The sequence below is a fragment of the Pinus tabuliformis genome, chromosome 4_2 (genome assembly GCF_031772625.1).
Source record: "Pinus tabuliformis cultivar Carrire ecotype Pingquan chromosome 4_2, CPIR1, whole genome shotgun sequence".
Taxonomy (NCBI): Eukaryota; Viridiplantae; Streptophyta; class Pinopsida; order Pinales; family Pinaceae; genus Pinus; species Pinus tabuliformis.
The window spans coordinates 563,649,472-563,674,761 of NC_142304.1; the positions used below are offsets into that span (position 1 = coordinate 563,649,472).

The 25,290-nt window shown below is 38.0% G+C and overlaps 1 protein-coding gene across 2 annotated transcripts in view; it reads right to left on the bottom strand.

The window, feature by feature from the left end:
• Nucleotides 1-480: 480 nt before the first annotated feature.
• LOC149170526 (putative calcium-binding protein CML21) overlaps nucleotides 481-25,290 on the bottom strand; it is a 61,356-nt gene continuing 36,546 nt past the window's right edge. For both annotated transcript variants that reach the window (XM_089423914.1, XM_089423915.1), the window contains exons 3-5: nucleotides 3,240-3,439; nucleotides 2,836-3,010; nucleotides 481-893 (exon numbers count right to left, since the gene is read on the bottom strand). In XM_089423914.1, coding sequence (XP_089280040.1) covers nucleotides 790-893; nucleotides 2,836-3,010; nucleotides 3,240-3,439 — 479 coding nt within the window. In that variant the 3' untranslated portion in view covers nucleotides 481-789. The remainder of the gene's footprint in view (nucleotides 894-2,835; nucleotides 3,011-3,239; nucleotides 3,440-25,290) is intronic.

A 25,290-nucleotide genomic window follows, 5' to 3' on the forward strand; every position in this document is an offset into this window, starting at 1 on the left:
TCAACGCAGAAGACAATGATCACTTGATAGTTTATCTTATTAGAAAAATAGTCATTCTAGCTTCAGACTGAATTGTCAAAAATTTCATGCACTTGGAGTCAGTGCCAATAGAGAAATTTGCATAATATCTTAAATGACTTGCCATCCTTCCATATTAATGCATGCATCTGTATTTTAAAAACTGATGCATGCAGAACATTTAAATACAAGAGTTGTCAATATACTGGCAGACCATTTTAAGTATCTAAAAGAGGACAAACCATGTAAACTGGTAATTTAGAATTATGTGCACTCAATTTTAGTGCATGGAAGGCTTGTCTTTTCCAAATAAAAGTCAGGCCAGGAGCATGTAGAAAACCTTTTTGGAAAACGTGGCCTCAATGAATTTAAGATGCAGGATGGTGTCCTTCAGATGCTTTCTATATGAAAGAAGGAATTATCTCATTTAGATCCAGGGTTCACATGTTGCAGTTGTACATATAACAGAAAAATGAAAACCATTCATGCCGTAGCACTTTTGAAAATGCCAATTATACAATAGTATGATATTGTTCAAAGTTATTTGAATCCCTAGCCCAACATGGTAAGCCCGAGTGTAAGCCATCATGTTCTCATAAAAAGGATGAAAATAGAGAGATATTAACACAATAATGTCTGTAGACAAAACAATGCTTACAACAGCTTGCAAATTTCCTTGTACAAAACCCAAGATTTTGTTTCTCAAGTTGCAAAGCCAAAGGATACAAACCATGTTAGGTAGAAGGGCACATTATGGCCCCTAGCTTGAAGTTACTCATTGTCATCATCGTCAACTTCAACTCCTACCCAATGTGTAAATGCAAATAAAAACTCTTTGAATGAGATCATTCCATTCTTATCGAAGTCCATTTCCTCTGCAAGAAGAAAACACCATATCAGTGTTGAAAATGGTACAGCTGCCAGCTAGACATCCAACCAGCTGGAATTCTGATTTTAATTGTTTGTAAATAAGGTGTCTTTTGATACATGGGGTGCTGAACATTTCATCTATCCCACAGTTATATATAAATATGTTTATGGTGGGGAATAAAATGCACATCAGCATAGTTTATTGAGTACTTTTTTTTGTCTCCCTCTCATTGTTTGTTGCAGCTGCATTTTTTCTGTTATTTATCATGGTATCAGAGCCAGTCCGGGGAGAAAGAAACCATTTTCATGTTATCAGAGCCAGTCCAGGAGAGGGGGAACCATTTGTGAGAGGGTCTGAGAGAGCTGGGAAATGCTATGAATGTGTGGACTTGTATAAGAAGAGACGGAAATGGTTTGCATAGCTGAGACTTTTGAAATTTGCTGGAGGAAGATCAGACAGTGATTGAGATAAGGCTGATGCGCAGTTAAAATGGATAGTGTGGCAAGCTGTTTGCAAAGAAAGTGTATGCAGCTGTGTTGAAGAGATGAGTTTAAGTGATATGCTTTACCATTCGAAATTACTTGCATAGGTTTGATTTTATACTGGATGAAGAGAAAAGGAAAAAAAGGTGATAAGTATGGGTGATGCACTTTTGAAAAGGTGACTACGGCCTGCCTCCAAGTATCGAGAAGCACACTGAGTGCCTTACAGTTTAGCATAGGTGCATATTGTTGTCATGGAGAAACTGTGAATCTTTGCTTCAACCTGCGGTAGATATGGCAAGCCTATCGTGAACATATGTGAGGCCTTTGGCCAGAGTAGGTGCATGCAATGTAGGTAGAGTTCGAGATTTTGGTAGTCTTCAAAACTCCATCAATGGTAAGATGTATTGGTAGTTTCTTTTTGTTATTGCGGGCAATTGTGAGGGCTTTGGCCAGAGGAGGTGCATGCAAGGTTGGTAGAGTTAGTTGGAGATTTTGGTAGTCTTCGAAACTCCATCAATGGTAAGATGTATTGGTAGTGTATTTTTGTTATGATAGAGATTGCTCTGAGGGAGCTCTCCTGGGTGGATGATTAGCTGTAGAGGGATTGTTGAAAATGGTACTGCGGGTCATCCAACCCATTAGCAATTTGATTTTATTTCATTTGTAGATAAGGTAGTCAAAGGATCTTAACTATAATGGTTTGGTGAAAGATTCATTTCCTCAGCTGCGTGGGTTCAAGTCTCCAGAGACATGTTGTAACTGGACTGTTTATGGCATTTATGAAATAGTTCTATCTGGTGTAATAGTGGCAGCCAATCTTTCAAAGTTACCAATTCTCCAGAAATTCTCGTTCCAGTATAAAAACAAAAAATAAGGTAGCTTTCAATATCCCTTGGTAAACTGAGCATTCAGCTGTCCCGTATTTGTATATAAGTATGTTTATTGTGTGAAATAAAATGCAGAGATACATATTTTATTGACTACAGTTTCTCTGTCGCTCTTTCTCTCTTTGTTCTTTGTAGCTGCAATTTGTCTTTTTCTTTAACAATCAGGATTCTATTATAAAACCAGAGAATTCAATATTTCATGGTTTACAATGAATAACAGCATTCATTTATAGCCCACTGGGTTAGCTCAAGTGGTTGAGTGCTATGAATTACAAGCAAGAGGTCATGTGGTCAAGTCCCTAGGCAGGCTGTCCCTGTGGATAATATTGGGCTTCACTCAATGTCCCCACTGGGTTAGGTTGCCAAAACTGCAACCAGCCACTTTACCACAGGTACCATACTCAAAATGAGCGGAAGTGCCTGGAGGGTTTCCCTGGAATGTGTACTCCACTGTTAAAAACCCAAAAGAAGGCATTCATTTATGTTTTTACAAAAGATCAAACTAAAATATTGATGATCAATTTCTAAAAATACATAAAACATGAAAAGGAAAAGGCATATGAATATTACGAACCAAATCTTTTGATGCCAATCTGATCTGCAGCTCTTCCTCCTGGGGAAGCTTCATTTAGAGCTTGGACTATCTCTTTCTTACTAACATAACCATCACCATCTTTGTCAAAGAATCTGAATGCATCAATAATAGTATCAAAAGTTGCTTCAAGATGTGGCAACCCAATTCGTGATTTCTGATGGGTTTATGTCAAAGAAATCTGTAAAAAGCAAAACTGCAAGTCTGAAAATTGATTACATCAGAATATGAGATTAATCCAAAAAGATGTTTTTCTCACAAGTTTTCAGAACAAAAGCGAAGTACTAGCAAACTGCAAAGGTACTTTGTATTCAATTTAATTATAAAACTTAGAACCTACTCTATGCTGCAAAAGTTTCACTTCCATCAGACCATTTTAAGGATACAGAATTAGGATTGGTAGGCTCCCACAGAATATATACAAGACTTAGACAGACAATAAACTCCTTGAACTCAATCCCTTTACTTTCATCCATATCACATATCTGGTGCAGTTCTGTTATTTCGTCATCTGTAAAAGAAACTTGCAGTTCACGGAAGCACTCCTTCAATTCTTCCAAATCTATTGTTCCACTTGAATCTTTGTCTGCAGAAAAAAATCACTCATTATTGCATGTCAAGATTTACTTTGCGTAAATTTAACAACAAATAGTTATGCAAACAATACATTCAGTTTTCCAATATAGTGATATTACAACAAATGTTTCCAAGAGAATATACTCAAAAAATCCCATGTCAGACTCATCTAAAAGAAAAAACAGACAGCAAGATTAAAATATGGGATGAAACGGACACCGTTTGCAATACTTGTACTCTTCTCATCACGAACTGCTAGAACTAAGAAACATGAAGACATTGGCACCTAAGCAAGTTGACAAATGCTTGAGAAATTTTCTGGGGTCTCAAGGATGTAGATGCACACAGCCTACAGATCATGCCATGGTAAAGGTACAACTCATTTATGGTTTGCTATAGAAATCTTTCTCGTACTTCAATTCATAGGTCCCACATGATTACTTAGAGGTTTAGAAGTTTAGAACCCACATGAGAATATTTTTATACCATTTTCTTCCCATCCAATTATATATTTTGCCCAGAAAGGGAAGCAACCCCATCTTGTCAATAAAGAAAACCACTGTCACAAATCCACCAACCCCTTAGGTGTAACAAAATGTCAAGGCAGTGGATTTCTAACACACTCTGACCATATTAGAACAGTAATCCCAAACCCAGCAATGGTTTCATCTATGAAGTTTAAGTATTCCACGATATAAGTAATATAACTGAAAATCCAAATCACCCCGGACATAGTTCATATATGAATCCACCCATGCCACATGACCACGTCTCAACAGTATGTATACTGAGTCCTGACATCCAATTATCGTTAAAAACATTCCCAAATGAGATATGGCGTCCTAAATTTTCTCAGAGGAAATACAATGTAATGGATAAAGGGAGAATCAGATATACTATTGGTCGAATAGATCATTATCCTGTCTTCCCTAAGAGAACTAACTGTATTTATATTGATAGTAATAATGTCTTCAGCATTCACACCTTTCCATCGTGGCACAAAAACAGAAAGATAACATGTACATTTCTAATCAATCCCAAGTTACCACCAAAAATTTCAATACCAAAAACACTATAAAAATATAATCTCCATCCTTTGGAAATGAACCCAAAGGGTAAGTTCCCCAAATACAGACTCCTCAAAAGATATAGCAAATAGGCTATCTTCTCTACACCAAGCACTAACAAGTAATGTCTAAATGAAGTTCCTTAAGAGGTAACCCAACAAATCTCCATAAACCTATTTGGAGAAGTATTGAAACTAGGTAGTCAACAAAGGCATGCCATCCACAATGGACTAGATTGGTAGAAAGTGGGTGAGATGATATTTATCCATGACACAGAAAATAGAATAGTTGACTATCTCCTTAAACCTAATTTATTTTTTCAGGATAAAACTTTGCTTCATTGATATTCACATAGAATCAAATACGGCATATACATATTCAGTTTAGTTCCATAAGCTTAAAACTTGCATGTAACTGTCCACACAATGACAGTATAAACAGTAATTAAACCTAATTTAGCCTATTGGAAACTAATTCAGCAAGTGAGGATATTACATATTCATTCAACAGAACAAAGCATCAAGGATTACAGGAATTACAATCTGAATTCATCAACTAAGAACTTCATCCTTGAACAGGAACTAGATTCCTAGAACCTCTCAATTCTACCATCACTAGCAAGCTTCAAGATTGTATAAGGCTATAAGCAAATATCCAAAAGAAAATCAAGAAAGCAAAATATATAGACAGTGCCCTCCATGCTACATCAAATGAAATTTTCCAACATGATTAAAAAACAATAAGGGTCAGGACAAGTCACAAGAAGCTCCAATACAAGCTGCTATGGAAATATACAAATAACTCAATCAAAGATGAAAAAATGGGTATATTTACAACCGAAAATATTGGAAAAAGAGTCCAGCATCTTGCCAATGTGAAAGCAAGGAATATAAAGGAATTTCAAATAAGACTAGCTACAATTAGAAATGGACATAGTGAAAACAAACATTAGGAATGTACTTAATTTCAATCTTACATTAGATTCCCTACAGAATGGACAAAAGGCCCAATAATACAATATAAAGCTTGAGATAAGTGAAATGCTTCCAGCTCCAACATGGTAATTCCAACTTCAGTTCTCACGACATGAGATGGCATGATACTTTACAACAAATAAGGACATGACCTGAGAATCTAATGGCATCAGACTTCAGCTCAGGTCAACTTTGATTTATTTAAGAGCACAAAACAGTAGATAACTTGATTGCCTTGAGAGTCGCTCAGAAGAATGTACAGAAAATAAAGATGTATGCTGGTGTTTAAATGGATTATCACAGAGCATGAGATAAATTCCCAAGAAAAGAGTTCTCCAAAAGAATGTAAGAGTTGAAAAATCACAACATATCAAAAAACTATACAACCAAATATAACATCGTGGTAACAGCAATGAAATCAAAATTACCCCAAGGGGTTAGCTCAACCAGTTGTTACCAAAGTTGTTGGGCATTTGGCTAGTTCTGTGTTACTAGGTACCTAGTTCCAATCCCCTTGGGTAACACTCACTAGTGTATGCCAACAGGTTTCCAAGGGATGCCATCCACGAATTTGATGAAGCGCCCCTTGGGTTTCCCCAGGAGGTTTTCCTTGGTAAAAAACAATGTATGAAATCAAAGGATGTACACATGTGATCAGGTTCTCGGGATTAATATCAAAGTAAATTTTAAAACAAGAACATCCCCTATGCCTGGACCTCTTTAGGATCAACATAGGTAAACCGTAAACTAGAATAGTGCTTACAATTAGTAGGAAACTCAAGGATAAGTATAGCAATGTAACGAATAAAATATATAAATAATATAAATATAATGTAAAAGATAATAATTATAAATAATAGTTAGTTAAGCTAGTAATTAGGTTGAAGAGGCATGTCTAATAGGACATGACTCTTCATGAAGAGACACTTGCTTGGTATATAAGCAAGCCTCTTATTCTCATTTTAAATCATTCATTCTTATTCATTTTATTTAATATAATATTTATATCCTAAATGGATATCTTGACATTCCAAGTCTTTTGGGAGTAATTAATTTGTAGAAGGAACTTTGCTCGCTTCATTTGGTATCAGAGGAGTTCGGTCCTCTAGGTTGCTTAACCGGTGCACAGAGCTCGTTCTCCGATCAAGGTCCTTGGTTGTCGAAATTCGTCAACCTTGTTGCCGTACAATTGAAGCATTTTGCTCAAAATTTAGGAGTTTCTCCTTTTCTCCATTTTTCTAGGCCTTTGGCCATTAAAAAGAAAAGAAAAAAAAAAACCAAAAAAAATATAAGTAAATAAAATAAAATAAAATAAAGGAAGAAAAAAAAAGTAAAAGAAAAAACAAAACGGATACAAAATCTCATACCAAGTATATTTAAAACTTTTTACGTGAAGAAGCCCGTGGTTTTAAAAACAACCCCCGTGGTTTTAAAAACAACCCATGGTAATTGTCCATGGTATTTTAAAAAGTTAAAAAAAAAAAAAAAAAAAAACAAACAAACAAACAAAAGGAATACGTTTTACTTTTTACGTGGAGAACATTTTAACAGAGGTTTTAAAAACAACCCATGGTAATAGCCCATGGTATTTTAAAATTGTGACCGTGTCATATGAAAAGACTGAAAAAACGTGACCTTTATATTTATTGAGTGGGGTGACATTAAAAATTTATCAAGGAAGTAATTAAGTATATAAAAAAAGGGACCAATTTATTATTAAAAAAAAAAGAGAAGTGAAACTATTATTATTTTAAGATAATAAAGTTATTTTGAAAAAGGGTCTTAATATAAAGAAATACTTACATATATAGAGGGCAACAATATAAAGGAGTATGTATTTTTTTTAATAAAAGGGTATTCAAGTTTTTAACAATCCACATTAAGGGAGAATGTTGGAAATATATATATATATATAAAAAAATGAGATAAAATAAGTAATAAATAAAATAAAATAAAAAATTTTAAAAAATAATAATAATAATAATAAATAAATAAATAAAATAAAATTCCATACAAAGTTAAAAGAAGTGAAGAAAAAGAAAAAAATATGGAATCCCTGAGTAAAGAACAAAGACAATCAATCACAAGAGATATAGAACAATTAATTACAATAATTGAGCAACAGGTTGAGGAGAGAAAGAGAATGGATTCCTTCTTCGATTCTCTACATCCATTATCACTTCCACAGAATGATGTTATCCAGTGTACCGAGAAAGTGCAGCTAAAAGATCAAAAGAATGACAAAATAGCCAAAATTCAACAAAGCAAGGAAGTGTTAGAATGCGAACATAAAAATCTTGTGATATACATTACAAAGAAATAATGGAAAAGGACGAAGAAATTTCTTGTCTCAAGGACCACGTCAAAAAATCACTGGCACAAGTGAAGAAAACTAAAGTCTCAAAGAAAGAACTCAAGCAGCATTTATCAAAACAAGAAGAGGAAAATTTACGTTTAAAGAACCTTAATAAAAAATTATTAGAACAAATCAGAGATCTAAAAGATGAAAAACTAAAAACTCAAAACACTGAAAATAAGGTTGATGAATCAAAAACCAAAGAACTTTTACGTCTGAGAAACCATAATCAAAGTCTTTTCAATCAAACTAAGAAACTTAAGGAGGATAGGAAAGCATTAAAAGATAAGTTGGAACAAGTCACTCAAGAAGAAGTATCGAAATCTCTAGTCACAACAATTCAAGTTGAAAATAAGGGAACGAATACCGATCCAGTGAATATGACAACTCAAGAAGACAGGTCAATTGAAGAAACGACACATGTAGATGTTGCAATTTAGATAATAGACATCCCAAGTGAATGTTCCATAACCAATTCAACAACATCTTCGCCAGAAGAAAATCTAAAAACTTTATATCGGCATCTGAATCATGAGAATAGACGAATCAACCATGCTACATATCTGAACCATTCAGAACCGAAACAACAAACTGATGTTCCAAATAATAGTGATGTAACCTCAATCCAGTCTTATGCTAACAAGTTGTTACAAAATTCCAGTGATCAGAATACTATACAGAAGATTAATCTAGGATGGTCTGATCCCTTCTCAGTGCGACAATTTTGTTTGTCACTAAGAAGATCATATCAGCTTGTATCGACGAAGATGACTGTTCCGAGACAGAAAGACTTTCGAAGCAGAAAAAGAGATCAAGCCTTTTTCATCGACAAGCTTTGAGGACAAAGCTTTTTGAGGAAGAAGGCAATGTAATGAATAAAATATATAAATAATATAAATATAATGTAAAAGATAATAATCATAAATAATAGTTAGTTAAGCTAGTAATTAGGTTGAAGAGGCATGTCTAATAGGACATGACTCTTCATGAAGAGACACTTGCTTGGTATATAAGCAAGCCTCTCGTTCTCATTTGTAAATCATTCATTCTTATTCATTTTATTTAATAAAATATTTATATCCTAAATGGATATCTTGACATTCCAAGTCTTTTGGGAGAAATTAATTTGTAGAAGGAACTTTGTTCGCTTCAAGCAAACCTCACGATAATACTCATATATGCAAAAGACATGGTTCTCCTATTTAGTCGGGAACGCAAAAATAGGAAATACAAACTTTAAATTTAGCCCATTTCAGAATGATAGTAAATAGTAAATACAGAAAAGATTAATATTATGACCCTTAAATCAAACCAAATAAAATATCCAAATATACCATATGAACATACTAGAAAGCATCTGTATATGTACCTACCTAGGAATCAACTTCTCTACAAAACTTAACTGGAACCCAACAAAGGCAAAATAGAACAATGGAGGATGGAGCCTACTTTGGGTTAGAAAACAATTCAGTTCAATAGAATTCCAGATATGATCTAAAAAGATAAAACTCTTAATTTATTACCATTATTGTTTATCATTGATCAAAGATGACATGTGACTTATAAAGAGTAAAGCAATCTATTGATTTCTATTATCTGAAATATGACAAAATGAGGCAAAGAAAGATACATCGTTTTTATACCAGAAGTCTCTGCAGCCTAAAGCCTAAAGCAGAATATATCGAAACATGGATGGATTAAAAATCAAAAGGTGGTTAACCAAAGGGACGATCACCAACATCCCAAAAGGTTTAGTAGAACTAAAAAGTTAGAAGAAAACCATTGAACTCTTTCCGGAATACAAAAACCACCATTCATAAATGAAAAATAGATATTAAAAAGATTATCCTGTTGCCATTATGGCACAGGTATGGCGCTATGGTACAGGTGTTGTCCTTGATGGCAACTCACTTTGCTGACAGATCTCAGTTCTGGCCCTCAAAATGAAGGAAATCATATATACGCAGGTTAACCTTAACTAAGTCGCGTATACACGCGGGTTAGACGTTCCAAAGACGCGTATGCGTATACACGCACTTTCACGCAAGGGAAAGCACGTACATGTGGGAGAACTTATTTTTGGTCCGTGGTATTTAGTCCTTGGTATTTGAACCTATGGTTTTGGACCATAGTATCTCGTCAAGTGTGTTGATCCCAAGTATTGGGTCCATGGTATTGATTTGTTATGGTTTTGGACCTTGGTATTGAGAAAGGCCTAGGACTATAAAAGAGGAAGGAGATCATTAGGCAAGGTCATCATCTGAATTATTGAATATCTGATAAAGTGCTAGATCTGGAATACTGGTGATTGGGTTATGGTGCAGATCTGGATCTGAATGAAGGAGGAACCTGAGCGCAAGGAGAAGGATAAGTTCTATTGATGGGTCAAAATCTTAAGGCTTGAATTATAGTATCTTTGTATGATTTTGATCTGTTATATGTGGCGCACGCTCGATCTATAAATCTGATAATCTAGGTTAACTAATGTCTGAATGTTTGAAAGAGTGAATTATCCTTTATAGATCTGTACGCAGGTTCAGTGAAGCGAAGGTGCGTATACACGTTGTTTCTGTGAGTCAAAGAAGCGTATACGCAGGTTCATCTTGACACAGAAGCGTATGCACGCAGGTTTCTGGTTATTGAAGTAGCGTACATCTCTTGATTTATGCTTTAGCTGCTTCTGTTTATTGCTGCAGTGTTCTGGGGTCAGACTTGGTGTGTGGTTACTGTTACTGTGTTCTGGGTACAGCGGTCAGAGAAGTGTTTATTTGATTCAGTTTTGATTGGTGAAAAGGAGATTGTTTGATGCAGAAATTCTTGATGTTTGATTGATGTTATTCATGGATCCAGTCTGAAAATTAATGAAACGTGGTCCCTGGAAGAAAGAGAAGGTTGTAGCCTTCTGCAGGTAGAAGCCTGCGTACTAGTATCCCAGCTAGTACAAGAACTAAGGGGGTTGGAGCTCCCTTCCAGGAAAAGCTGGAGAACGAGAGAGGGTTGTAGCTCTCTGCAGGTAGCAGCCTGCGTACTGGTAAAGACTGCACCAGTACAGAAACATTGTAAAAAGAAGTTTCTAATTAAAAGAAGATAGAGACGAATTGCAGCAGGGGGTTTTCACCCACATTGGGTTTCCTCCTTATATCTTGTGTTCTTGTGTGTGATTGTCTTCTGCTCTGTTTCACTGTTTCTGGTACTGTCTATTTGATTCTGATACACAGATTAATGATCAACATCTGTAAGATAAATTAAATTATAAGTCTGCATTATATACGCGGGTTTCCTTATCTGTAGTTGCGTATATACGCGGTTTTTACTAACTGAAGTAGCGTATATAATCTGGGTTTGAAAAAGAAAATAATTGACTTGATAATACTGATTCACCTCCCCCCCCTCTCAGTATTATTTCCAACATATCCCTGTTAGGCTATTACCTCTCATTTTCGATGAGGCCTATAATAGTGACTTTTGTCATTACCCTTTTGATTTTCATCACAAAGAACTTTTGATGGCTAGGATTTCACTCGGTTACTTGTATTGTTGGAGACAAGGATGAGGATGTGCTAAAGGTTTTGATGGTACATTGGTTGGTATTACACTTCACCATGTGATGTTCTAGTCTCCTTTCTTTGCTAGATGATTGGACATGAGGATGTATGGCTCTTTTGGTGGAACACCCTAGTACTTTGGGGCTAAGTGGACATTATATATGCATACCCATTTGATTACCTTCACCATGGCATAGAGCAATTGGCATGCACTCACCTTTCCACACGTGTTTTGTTACTTGGATGGATGGATGTGGGCATGGCTAGGGTTTCTCCTCTCCAATGCCCTAGCTACTACGCATAAGATTCACATGTGGAGGGCTTACTTATAGCATGGAGCATGTTTCTAACTAGAGTGCTTCCCTTGTAGGGCTCCCGTTTAGAGGCACGTGCACAATTATTTCCGCTTCATACATATTTTGTTGAAGTCATCCATCTCCATGATGAATCAGTTGACTTGGCACATGGTTCATGGCATATTTGACTTACTCATCCTACCACCTTACATCTCCTCATGCCTTATTTGTCCACATGTGCCATCTTAAGAATTATTTTGTACACATGTTTAGGCGTTTTGTTGGATTAAATGGGGCCATCCCTTCATTTCATGGATGGTTGCATATTCTTGGCATTCCACGTGTTAAGGTCTTGTTCCATATATTCATTTTCTTGATTTGAGAAGGATATCCACCCTTATGCACCTTTTTATGCCATTATGGAGGGGAATACTTCTTGGTGACCTCACACATCATCTTTGAAGGTATTGACTCGTTTCATGCTTGATGATGGAGGACTTCAACTTTGGAGGTTACTTTACATGGTTTCTCATGCTTATTGCAGGGACATCTCACTTGGGAGGAGGTTACATGGTCTAGACTCCAAGCTCGAAACCCTCATTTTAGGAAAACACCCACCCCTTTGGAGCCTTCTTACGGACATATCCATGTTATCGTTAAGGATGTCCACCTTGGAGGAGTTTTATTTGTACATTTACTCACATTTGGAAAAGTACATCCCAATCAAAGGGTCACACGTACCACTTTATGAGGCTTCTACTAGGTCTTTACATACTTTGGGGAGGTCATTCCACCTTGGATAGATGCACATCCACCTTGGAGAAGATTTAGAAGGTTCTAACTCCTAGATCTAGGGCATCAAGCATATTTGAGGGCAGCCTAGCTTCAAGAGCAATTATATTTTGACAAAGCACCTAGATTTACACTAGATCAATGCCAATAGATGCATAGTGGTCGTCTAATTTCCAAAATGTGATCATAATAGAAACCCCGACAAAAGACATAGATATGGTGTTCTCAAAATTTGCCATGGGAAAGTTCTCACGCATTTTCACCACTCATTTTAGGAGCACCCCACCTTTATTGCCTAAGCACTTTAGGCATTTTGGGAGATCAATATTGATGTATGCTTATGGTGAGAAGAGTCCTAGCTCTTGAGTCCACATGGCACACATAATTAGAGACTATTGATGGGATTTTTCACTATGGAGAACTTTTTGAAGGTTGTTGCATAACCAACTCCTTTATTTTATTATTGTTGATTTGTCTCATGGAGTTGGTTATGTGTGAGCACTATTGTTGAAGAGGTTATTCTATTGTATTTATTGTAAACATTAGTGGATCTAAGAAAAAAATTATTATTTTATTGTTGAGAAGAGTTGGGTTGAAACCTATATAAGAGTTTACTCTCTCATTTTTGTATGGTTGGAATTTTGGATCATATGCAATGTCTAAGGGCTCTCTTTGTTGAATAGATAAATATTTTGGCGCTTAAAGTTTTAAATGGTGTGATTTCTTCTACATAGGCAAGACCAACAACTCGATCCCATGAAAGGTAAAATATACCACTTAGAAGGACTTTTGCACATGGTAACACCGCTTGTCTCCTTTGTTATCTTAGTCTTTGATGTGCAATAGTCTGTTTTATATATCCTCTAGAGATTCTAGCAAGATCATTAACATCAATTTCTAGGGTAAAGCTAAGTTGCCTAGTTGAAGGTGGATCCTTCGAACCTCTTCCTTGTAGAATTTCTGCATTAAATTCTAACAAGCTTAAAGTCATGCTCACTGAATCTTTTAACCTTATTTCCATTTCGAACACATAAGAGAATAAACCCTCTTAGTTATCCCCTTGACTCCATCACCCTTATCAGATTAACACTAACATCTACTTCCTTCCATTACCCATTTAAACCCTTTTAAAACCCCAAAAAATATTGTTTTACTAAAACCACTCTCATATCACCTTGTATCTCGTTGTTTAGCTTTAATAATCCTACCTAGGGATACCCCCTTTGAGCCGAAGGAGAGCTGACCTAAAGTGAAGAGGATAGGTTACTTAGGTGATATTGGTGATTGTCCTAGTAGTTCTCTCTCAGTTGTACCTTGTGGATTAGGTATTTTATCATCAAGTACAAGTTGGAAGGTAACATTTTGGCATCATTACCTAGGATAAAGTCCATTCTCCTAGAAAATATGAAGACTATGCTTCATTACATTTTGTAAGTGTTGAATTAAAGATTTTGTTCAACACTTGTTCCTTACAAATTTTGAAAGCATTGTTGGGTATAGAGATGATCATATCCATCAATTTTGAAAGCTTTTGAAGGCTTATCTTGGCAACTCCACACTTTGTTATTGGTATGAAGTATGACTGACATGCAATTCTCAAATTTCAAAAAGCCAACAACTTGTATAATTTAAACAAAAGGATACGAATCCTACCAAAGGAATACTTTGGGAATATTTATTCACTCCTTTGTATTTTTGTTGTGTTCTGATATATCAATATAGGCTTCATTTGGATACATAGACTACCCATGCCCTAAAATTTGATGGAAATCGTTGGTTGGCTTCAAGGCAAACCTTGCATCTTTTATGAATTATGTGGTAAAGACTAACATTGTCACAAAGATGCCTTGGTGAAGATGTTTACATATTGAATGCAAGGAAAGAAAAGCATGGGATTGGAATTGAAATTTCAGCCATAAGGAGATAAAATTATTTCCATATTTGATCAAAGAATTCCAAAAACATCGGATTTATGTTAAAGATGCATGTATTCATGTTGATATTCAAGATTGAATATAAAAAAAGGTTGACGGTTTAATGATGGAATATGATAATAAATTATAATCCCTCACTTGCGCAAGAAAAATAAAAAAAGATGCACATTTTTTCAGTAAAATATGACGAGCCTCATCCATGAAAGCTTGAAAATGACTTACATTTGGATGACCATCCTCTTCTCCTTCCCCAGAGTTATTTTTGCTTAGTATTTCAGATTCAGAAGACAAGGATGATGAGGGCTTGGAATATCTGATGGCACCATCACTTGAAGAACACAAAGATGAGGACTCTTCGAATACCTCCATTAAATACCAAACACAAGAAGAAGCATTGGTGACGAAACTTCTCAAGCACATAAAAAAGCACGTTATGTTTCCATTGAAGATCAAGGAAAAGACTTTCATGGTGAGAACACTTATGCATTTATCTCTCCTTGTGAAGTTGAGAGTTTGCTAAGCTTTACACCTTCATGATCTTTCTTGTTATGATATTGAGAGAGATAATCTTGAATACAAGCCCTTGAATGATAATGAATTGACAATGAAAACAAGCACATCCTAGTGCACGAAGTTATGGACATCACTTTTCAGATTTTTCATCATGATAGGAGTAAGAATTATTGGAAACAATATGTAGAACTGATTTATAATGCATAAAGTAATGCGTCCATGGAAGAAATTGTAGATTTTTAGGACTATTGGCAGCCTAACATAGAAGAGATAAATTCAGAAATTTTGCATGATATTTTTTTATTTGTTAATTTTCTAACCCCAGCAACTTATTTCCTAGCAAATTCCTTGCTGTAAAATATATTATTATGAAAACGGTACTGGGATTTTAACAAGTAAACAAAAGAAACAAATTAATACACCAATCTCATCCACATGTACACATAAATTTTTTCACTTCAAAATCTATTGTTTCATTAATAATAATCTACAACATACAAGTTCTCCCTTCTTGGGATAATGACCCTCTGAGGAAAAATACAAATACAAGAAAAAACCTGGAAATGATCTAACTGATCAAGCCCTTTGTATATATGTCATTTAATCTTGCTTGGCTAATCTGGATCCTTCCCTTGCTGCCCCTTGCACTCTCCCTTGAACACTGCACACTTGGATGAAAGTCCTTCTTTACCCAATCACTAAGATTTCACAATTTCACTGTCTTGTGCTCACTAGATGTTGTCGAGAAATCTAAGGGCTTGATCAGTTAATGATTTCTCTATAACTGCTTGTGAGCTAAATTTTCCTTTAGATTTATTCAAACAAGATCTTTTATATGTTAGATATTGTTAGCTTCATCAACCAGCTATCATGCAAGATAAATAAAAGAACAGTAACACAAGATATAGGCAGCAGCCAGGGCAAAAACCTCTCCAAATCTGAGAGGGAAAACCCATGGTAATTCTTCTTATGATATCTTCACTTGACAAAATTTCCAAGACCAATACAAGACTCTTCTTACCAATGTGATTCCAAGATCAAGGCTAGACCATACTGCTACTGCAAGTCTGCTGTTACATGGATCAGATCTGCTGCCATGAATGGATGAACTGGCTTCCTCCTTCCTTCTTCGTTGTCCTTCAAGTTTCCCTTGCTCAAGATGGTCCACTAGCCTAGTGGATCTCCTCAACGCTGTCTTGAGACAATGAAATCTGCTTCTTGGAATGGACTGCTCAGAAATCTTAGTTGCAGACCTGAAGATGACACTTTTCTTCCATGTGTGAATAACCCTTTTGCTCTTCAAGGTCTTCCTCTTCCTCACTGTGCTTGTGAGCTAAATTTTCCTTTAGATTTATTCAAACAAGATCTTTTATATGTTAGATATTGTTAGCTTCATCAACCAGCTATCATGCAAGATAAATAAAAGAACAGTAACACAAGATATAGGCAGCAGCCAGGGCAAAAACCTCTCCAAATCTGAGAGGGAAAACCCATGGTAATTCTTCTTATGATATCTTCACTTGACAAAATTTCCAAGACCAATACAAGACTCTTCTTACCAATGTGACTCCAAGATCAAGGCTAGACCATACTGCTACTGCAAGTCTGCTGTTACATGGATCAGATCTGCTGCCATGAATGGATGAACTGGCTTCCTCCTTCCTTCTTCGTTGTCCTTCAAGTTTCCCTTGCTCAAGATGGTCCACTAGCCTAGTGGATCTCCTCAACACTGTCTTGAGACAATGAAATCTGCTTCTTGGAATGGACTGCTCAGAAATCTTAGTTGCAGACCTGAAGATGACACTTTTCTTCCACGTGTGAATGACCCTTTTGCTCTTCAAGGTCTTCCTCTTCCTCACTGTGCTTGGAGCTATCTTCTAGCCCAATGACCGAGCTCTTTAGGCCTAGAACCAGCCTTTATCATCAAGAGACCTTAGGACTGTAATTCAGCCCTAATCCAGATCTGCACCTTCGTACGTGAGAGGGGTTTAGGGCTCTTCTAGCCCTCCTAAACCCTCGTTTCAATTGTCAACCTTCTTCGCATGGATCTACCTTTCAAATGGACTCAAGACCGAGCATTTTCTTTGATATTGAGGACAGAAAAAGTGATGCCCTAACCTTGCACGTGAGACAGTCCTTCCTGCAGTTATGGACAGACTTTTGTGGCTATGGACATACTTCTTTGCCACTACCTTTGTCTCCTTTTCTTCGCACCCAAGCACAGTCTCCTTCGCATCAATTGTAGACCGAATGATCTTGTGATAATTGTGTGTTCGAATGAATGAGGAGAGGCCTGTATTTATAGTGTATTAGGGCTCTCTATCAAGCCAACATAACCTGTCTCTTAACCGACTTGATCATTTATTTATAAATATATATTTATAGCGAAAAATACATTGCTTCCCTTTTGAGCTCATTTGGGAGGGTCATTTGCTAACCTTTTGTTCTTGCCTTTGAAGGAGTATTGTCACATGATTCTGCCCTTGATCTTGGAGTCATACATTGTACATTTTCAAGTGTAAACATTTATATCAATAACACAAACCTATAACCTAGCTGTTGTAGTGGCTACAACTACTCTCCAAAATTTTGCCTTAGCCTATTTTGGAGCCTCCCTACCAACCTTACACAACACTTTGTCTTGCTTCGTCAAGTACTCAAGCTTCAGTGTTTTCCTTGCACAAAGGCAGCTTGTCAATCACCGTCGATCCATTCCCCTCACAGGCTGCTTACCCAGACTTGGTCCAGCTACAGGCTAAGCAGCTTCCCAGTGAAATTTGCGCATTTCTGGAGGGTAACCAACGTTCCCTCCAGGAATTGCGCAATTCCCTCTGACAGCTCGCTGGGCTCCAGAACTACGCAATCCTACCAGCCAACCCTCCCAGCAAGATTTGCGCAATTTTGCCCATCAACAGGTTGTTCAGCCCAGGATTTGCACAAATCTGGGCAGCAATTAACTGCTCTACCCAGAAATTGCGCAATCCCCTTAGGCAGTCAACCCAGCTTATAGCCAGAAATGCGCATTTTTCTCCAGCAGTCGAGGCGTATCTTGCATGCGCAGCTGAGTTGACGGGTTCCCTCTGAGATTGAGAAAAACTAACTTGCATGCATGCGTTGCTTCTCTCAAGACAGCATACAAAGGCATCCCTTGTTTCAGGGATCTATGTTTAGCAGTTGGAGGTTACATGCAAGAATGATTTCAGAAACCTCCCACCAAGTGTCGCTTCCCCTAGATTTGTGGCATGCGCGTCACAGCCCCGATGTTATCAAAACTCATCAACTAGACGCTGCAGAGCTCATTCCTCACATCAACCTTGTGGCTCTGACATCCCACATCACATCTAGGAGCAGTCAGCACATCCAGCTCAGTTGTTTTGGGGTAAGCTCGCTTCCCATGCCTTGTGCTGCATTTTCTATCGCTTTTGGTGTTTTCGCTTGTGGGAGTATTGTTTGCTTGATTTCTTTGAGCGCTCATTGTCGTTTACATATATTCTAGCTTGTCCTAGCTTTGTTTCAATTTTCGTTGCTATCTCACTATTGTCGCATGCATGAAACTGTTTTGCACAGACGTTCACCCAACCGGCGAACGGCCTCACCCACATGCATGTTGATCTGTTTGCTCAATCTTCCATTCATGTTTTGCATGCACTGTTTATCACTTCTGCTATCACTTAGTGTCGCCATGCATTTCATCGACTTGCTTTCAGTTGCCCGTCAGCGAGTCGGGCCAACCTTGGCCTGGTCTCTGCCTTCACCAACGCTGCATTGCGCAATCTAGAGAAGGAAGGCTCACCTTCCTCTCTAGATTTGTGCATTTTGGCCCAACACTGGCCTCCTGAACTGAATTACACATTTCTAGAGGTCAGTGGCTGCTTGGCCCAAAAATTTGCTCAAATTTGTCCCTAGGCCAGCAGTGTTTCCCAGCAGGAATCACGCATTGCGCAGTCCCAGCAGCCAACTGCCCAACTATATTGCGCATTTCGCAGTTCCAGCAGTCAGTCAGTCTCCTAGCAGCCCGGACTGTGCCTTGTTCAGTGTTGGCAGTCAGTCTCCCGACCTCCCGGCCAAAATTGCGCAACCTTCATGATCATTTACCCAGGTATGTTGCAAGTCAGTTCTCATGTTCATTTTGGTTTTTGACTAACAGATTGCTTGCTATGAGTGTTGCCATGTCTCCAGGTATCACATGTGTTCATCTGCCTCTTAGCAGTACAAGTACAATGGTTTCCAAGAGAGCAGAGACGAAGACACCGTTCAGAGCACGCTTGGGGATGCAGTCGATCAAGTGTCCATGGGCTTACCTACTCACGAAGACATCAAGTTGTTCATGGACAAGGACATCAAGCAGCAGCATCATGAACAACAGTTGAAGGCAGCATACCGAATGCAGTGAACGCAGCGAATGCAAGAGGAAGGTTGTTGACAACATAGAGGCGGAGCAAAGTTGCAAGATCAAGCAGATCCACTGATAATGAAAGCAACTTTGGAGACTCAGGCTATGAAGTGACGGCACGATAGGAAGATCGCGTGAAGGCAGAAGATGGAACAAAGAAGGAGTTGCATGTGTTGAAGCAGCAACTCAAGAAGAACATGAAGTTGCGCGAACAGTCCAATGAGTTGCAACAGGAACAGGAACAGCAGTGGACGCAACATGCACTCGTAGATGAAACTGCGCCAGTACGAGTTAAGGATCTATCCCAGCCGCTGACACAGAGCAAACATGGTGAGCAATGTTGTTGATCACATGCCAAGCATCCAGCAGCATGCATGTCGTTGAGCACACACATGCAATCCAACCCATTCAACACACTCACCAAGGCGAAGACAAGAAGCAAGTCCAACTGGGGCTGAACATGTACTTCGGCAAGTTGATGCGCATGACCACCAGCACACACTTGAAGATCAGCACAGACACTATGCATCAGTGTGTTGTCGGTTCAACCATACCCAAGAATGGATGAAGGGGCCAAACCAATGCACCAGTTGCAACGGAGGCAAGAGTTCGCTTCAGCAAGATGTCCCCATGAGGTGCATGCACATCATCACAGACGACCAAGCTTGGCATCAGCCCACAACCTTCACCATCACAAGCATGTCAAAGAGTTGGTCTCATCATAGCAGACCGAGTGTCAGTGATGTCTTGCAAGGCTTGCTCAAGCCATTTTGTCTCACATGAGTACATGTGCATTGTAATGTTGAGTCATGTCAAGTGTAAGTCGAGTGTCAACAGTTGGATGTAACAGTCATAGAGTAGGTGAAGAGTCATGGGGGTAGTTGAACTATCACAAAGGGGAATGTCAAGGGTCACCCCACCCTTTGCTGTAAATAGTCCCTCATAACTCATTGTATAGGCTTTTGGTCAGCGAAGCTTCTACTAAGATTATCTTGAAGAAGTCTTGGACAGTATTGTAACGCGCCATGGCTTCTCCACTGCACGGAGCTAGTACATCTCTTTGGAGGAGCAGGCGGATGTGGTTGTAACGTTCCACTGATGGTGCTAGCAAATTTACATGGTGTATTGTATGATTGTGACTTACACTTCTTTATATAATAAAAGCCAACACATTTTCATGCATATGTTGTTATTGTAGTTGGATTGCTCCAATTGCCTTAATGATATATGTTGTTTAACTTACGTACTTGTATATGAACTGATTTGTATGCAATTATATGAATCTTGTTGTTAATGTGTTGCATATGTTGTTAATGTTATCACCGTCCGTGTCGACTGCTCTGCCAGACATCAGACAGACCTTTCTCTGAACCTTGTTATATCAACTGTCACACTCGTCTCAGACTGATCCGTGAGTGTTGTTCGTGTTATCTTACCTTGCATGTTGTGACTACCGCATCCACGTCAATTGCTCTACCGAAAGCTGTGCATGTCCTTTGTGTTGTTTGTTCCTAGCCAAGTTGGGACTGATCCCTTTCAACCTGGAACTCACCTTCACCTTCCTCTCCCTTTGAAGTGTTGGAACCTCTCATACTCATTCCTTGACTCACTGCATCAGTCACACCCTTGCTACTGACAGAGTTATCTTACTGCCTCTGTGCGACATCGCGATCAAGGCATTACCTTATGACCCACCGCTGGGACTATGAGGTCTAATTGTGACTTCTTACAGAGGAGATCCCCTTGACATGTTGGCGGGTCCAGCACCGTCAACACTAGCCTAGAGCTCATAATGAGAGCTACTAAAACAAATACATTTTTTAGCATGAAACCCATGACTCAAATTTACAAAATATTTTGCTAGATACAATTTACATCATTTACATTGGAATGTGTCATTATGAAGACCAAACCTAGTTACACTTTCTTCAACACTCCCTCTTAACTAGGGAGGTATTCATACATACATGGTCCTTGGACAATTTTTCAAGTTCACAGAAGAATTCTCATAAGAAGATCGGATTTGCAATCCATCTGTTATAGCATCATTTCAACCAACATTGTTTCCATATAGCAAGGCCTTGACTAATAGCTCTATCTCTCAATTAGATCAGAGCACAATGTTGGCGAGACCAATGACTGATAGACACACATCATCATTGTCTCTCTTAGGGTCATACCCACCCGAGTGTTCTCCGAGTATGCCCTACTAGGACTATTCTCATCTTGGGTTCCCAGCCCTCAAGAATATCGGTCCTCTTGCCCACTCTTATCTTGGATGCCCTACCACATCCTCAAAGAGTGTCGGATGCCAGATGATTCCACAATCCTCCATTCTTTCTTCCAAACTAAAGACAAGAATGTCGTGTCTAACTCTCCCTCTTAACCAGGGATGAGTTCCAAGTTTCTCTTTGCTCAGAAACTTACTCATGTTCCTTTACTCATAGGAATCTTCCAGAGCTCCCTCTTAAACAGGGACTCTATCATCAGTGCTTTATAGGGTCTTCTAGTTGACTGATGATCCAACACCTTGATGTCATCAATTTCTTCATATGTAGGGTTCAGCCATCCATCACTTTCCTTCATCATGGCATTCCTTATTTCCTGGAAAGCATCCTCCTTGGATTTGCATCTGGCACTTCCTTCATAAGGCCATCTAGCTCCAACTTCCTTCCAGTGGTGATTGCTCTATATGTCGTGGTACATAGTTGTGACATCCTTCCCAACTCTTCTTACCAAGGCCCTGCATACATACCCAGACTTATCCAAATAAAAAGTCAGAAACCAAACATAAATCACACATTACCTTTTTGGTGATGGTCTCTTTCCAGTGACATCTCCTTGTAGATGTTAGGTCCCAATACTACTAGTGTAACCCCTTATTGTTATTAGTACAACCCCCTTATTATATTAGTGTGCCCATGTAGTCCCCATATTGTTATTATTGTGCCCCATAGAAGCCCATTATTGTTATTATTGTGCCCTTACATTATTATTGTTATGTCGGCTCTCATTATATTATGACCCCTTAGACTCCTATATATAGAAAGGAGGTCTTGTCATTTGTAGCATCTAAGAATTGTTCATTTGTGTAATGTAAAGGAGGTTGCCAACTCAAAGAGGCTTATTTCTAAGGCGTTGATCTATCTTTTCTATCTTTTTGTGAGCTAGTTTCATAACATTTGGTATCAGAGCTTTGAATTCTAAGGTTTCGTTACTCCAAACAGGTCATCGTGGCATTTTCGCTACAACTTTTTTTCTGTGGCGTTTCAGAAGCTACAAAATAAACGCCCATTTGAGCTGAAATCATTCTGAACTTCGGGTCTGAATTTCGGAGCTTGTCTCGCTACATTTGCGGAGATATGATCTGAGGAAGTTAGAATTTTTGCAGACTCCCGAATTACATTCCAAAAAGGTGACCTAGGGAAAAACATCATAATTGTCTCTCTGAGCATCAGATTGAAATTTCATAAGAAGTTACAGAAAGAGGACGGACTGTAGTTTCCTGTGTATATTTTTCAGATCCCAAGGTCAAAACGGTGACACGTGGAACTTAATACAAGTTTGCTCTTCTAAAAAGGTATATAATCAGGTCATCTTGGGAGATTGTGCATAACTCTTCCTTGGAGAATCCAATTTCGATCATACTGGTGGCATTAGAAAGAGGACGCAGAGGGCTACTGCAGGTCGCGATTTCAAAACTGGAAGATCCGAAATTACAGAGTTACAGTCATTTCAAGATCGAGCTCCTAAAATCAAGAAAAGGTGATATGAGGAAGTTTGATGGCAAAGATCTGGTAAATTGGATACTACAAATGGAGCAATATTTTGATCTACATGAGGTGCAACTATTACAAAAGGTACGTATTGCATCTTCATATTTAGAACCGGATCAATTTTTATGGTATAAGGGCTTTGTTCTCATAAACCACTTGTTACATGGTCAATTTTAACAAAGGAAATGATAGCACATTATGAGGATACAAAGAGAAACACCTTCTTTAGCCAATTGATAAATCTCAAACAAAAGTGTTCAATGACAGAGCACATTAAGGAATTTCAAAAATTGAATATAAGGGAAAATGATATTCCAGAGAAGCAAAGGATTGATGTCTCCATAGGGACTTTAAAGGATAACATTCAACATGAGGTTCGTCTTTGGGAACCTGATCCACTGGAGAGGGCATTCAGGTTGGCAAGAAAAGTGGAAAGAAAAAATATGGAAACAAGGAAGTCTACCCCTCACAACTATAAAGATGGAAGTGTTGTGTCTCCTAGCCTACCACAACCTACAAGGTTGACACCACAACAATTGGAAGAAAAAAGAGAAAAAGGGCTTTGTTACAATTGTGATAACAAATACATTAAAGGTCATAAGTGTGTTGAGAAGAAATTATTTTACATAGATTATGAAGAGGAGGAAAAAAGCATCAAGAAACATCAAAAGAAGAGGATATACACTAGGAACCAACCCCAAAGAAAGAAGAAATGAATCTGACTATATCTTGTATTGCAATGGCAGGAATTACCACTCCTCAAACTCTCAAGATAGAAGGACATGTCAAGAAGAAGAAGGTTCAAGAAGTGAAATATCAGGAAGAAAAGTATCAAGAAACAACAAAATAAAAGGATACTCACCAAGAACCAACCCCAGAGAAAGAAGAAATGAATCCGACCATATCTTGTAATGCATTGGTCGGAATTACCACTCCTCAAACTATAAAGATAGAAGGACATATCAAGAAGAAAAAGGTAATAGTGTTGATTGATTCGAGTAGTACCCATAATTTTATTCATTGTAAGATAGCCAAGGAATTGAATTGTTTCCTATATCCAACACCAGAGTGTCAAGTGATGGTTGCAAGTGGAGGAACCATAAATTGCTCTGGAAAGAGACATAATATCAAGCTATCCATGGGAGAATATGTATTGAATAGTCCAATGCTTTCCATTCCAATGGGTGGTGCTGATGTTTTACTAGGAGTCCAATGGCTACAATCTTTGGGTACGATAGCTTTTAATTTTCAAGAATTTTTCTTGAAATTTTTTTGGGAAGGAAAGGAAGTTGAATTGAGGGGTATCGAAGGGAAACCTGGAAAGATAATCAACTCTAACAGCATGAAAAAGCTTCTAAATAAAGAACAACGGGGCGTAATTGCACAATTATGTTCACTAGAGGATCCCACATCGAAATCATGTATTTCTCCATATCTCCAAAACGTTTTGGACAATCATTCCAAGGTATTTGAGACTCCCAAAGGCCTCCCACCTATTCGTGATCATGATCATGCTATTCATTTGATTCCAGGAAGTGTTCCTCCAAACATCAGGCCTTACAGATATCCATATGCCCAAAGGAGTGGGAACTCATTCAAAAGTTGCAGAAGATCCCAGTTCAAACAGTATTGCGAGAACTTGACAAGGAAGGAAAAATCATATTGGAACCTAAAGCAGTCACAAAACCGAGAAATCGACAGCTACGAAATAGATCAATTTCAGAGTATCTCATCAAGTGGAAGAACTTACCCGCTGAAGATTCCACATGGGAGGACAAGAATTTATACAGAAGCATCAAGAACTACTCAAGCGTTGAGGACAACACTTTTTAAAGGAGAGGGGCATGTTAGGTCCCTATACTACTAGTGTAACCCCTTATTGTTATTAGTACAACCCCCTTATTATATTGTTGTGCTCATGTAGTCACCATAGTGTTATTATTGTGCCCCATAGAAGCACATTACTGTTATTATTGTGGCCTTACATTATTATTGTTATGTCGGCTCTGATTATATTATGACCCCTTAGACTCCTATATATAGAACGAAGGTCTAGTCATTTATATCATCCAAGAATTGTTCATTTGTGTAATGTAAAGGAGGTTGCCCCCTCGAAGAGGCTTATTTCTAAGGCCGTTGATCTATCTTTTCTATCTTTTTGTGAGCTGGTTTCATAACATATTGACGCATCTCCGTAGGATCTGTAGTCAAGGGT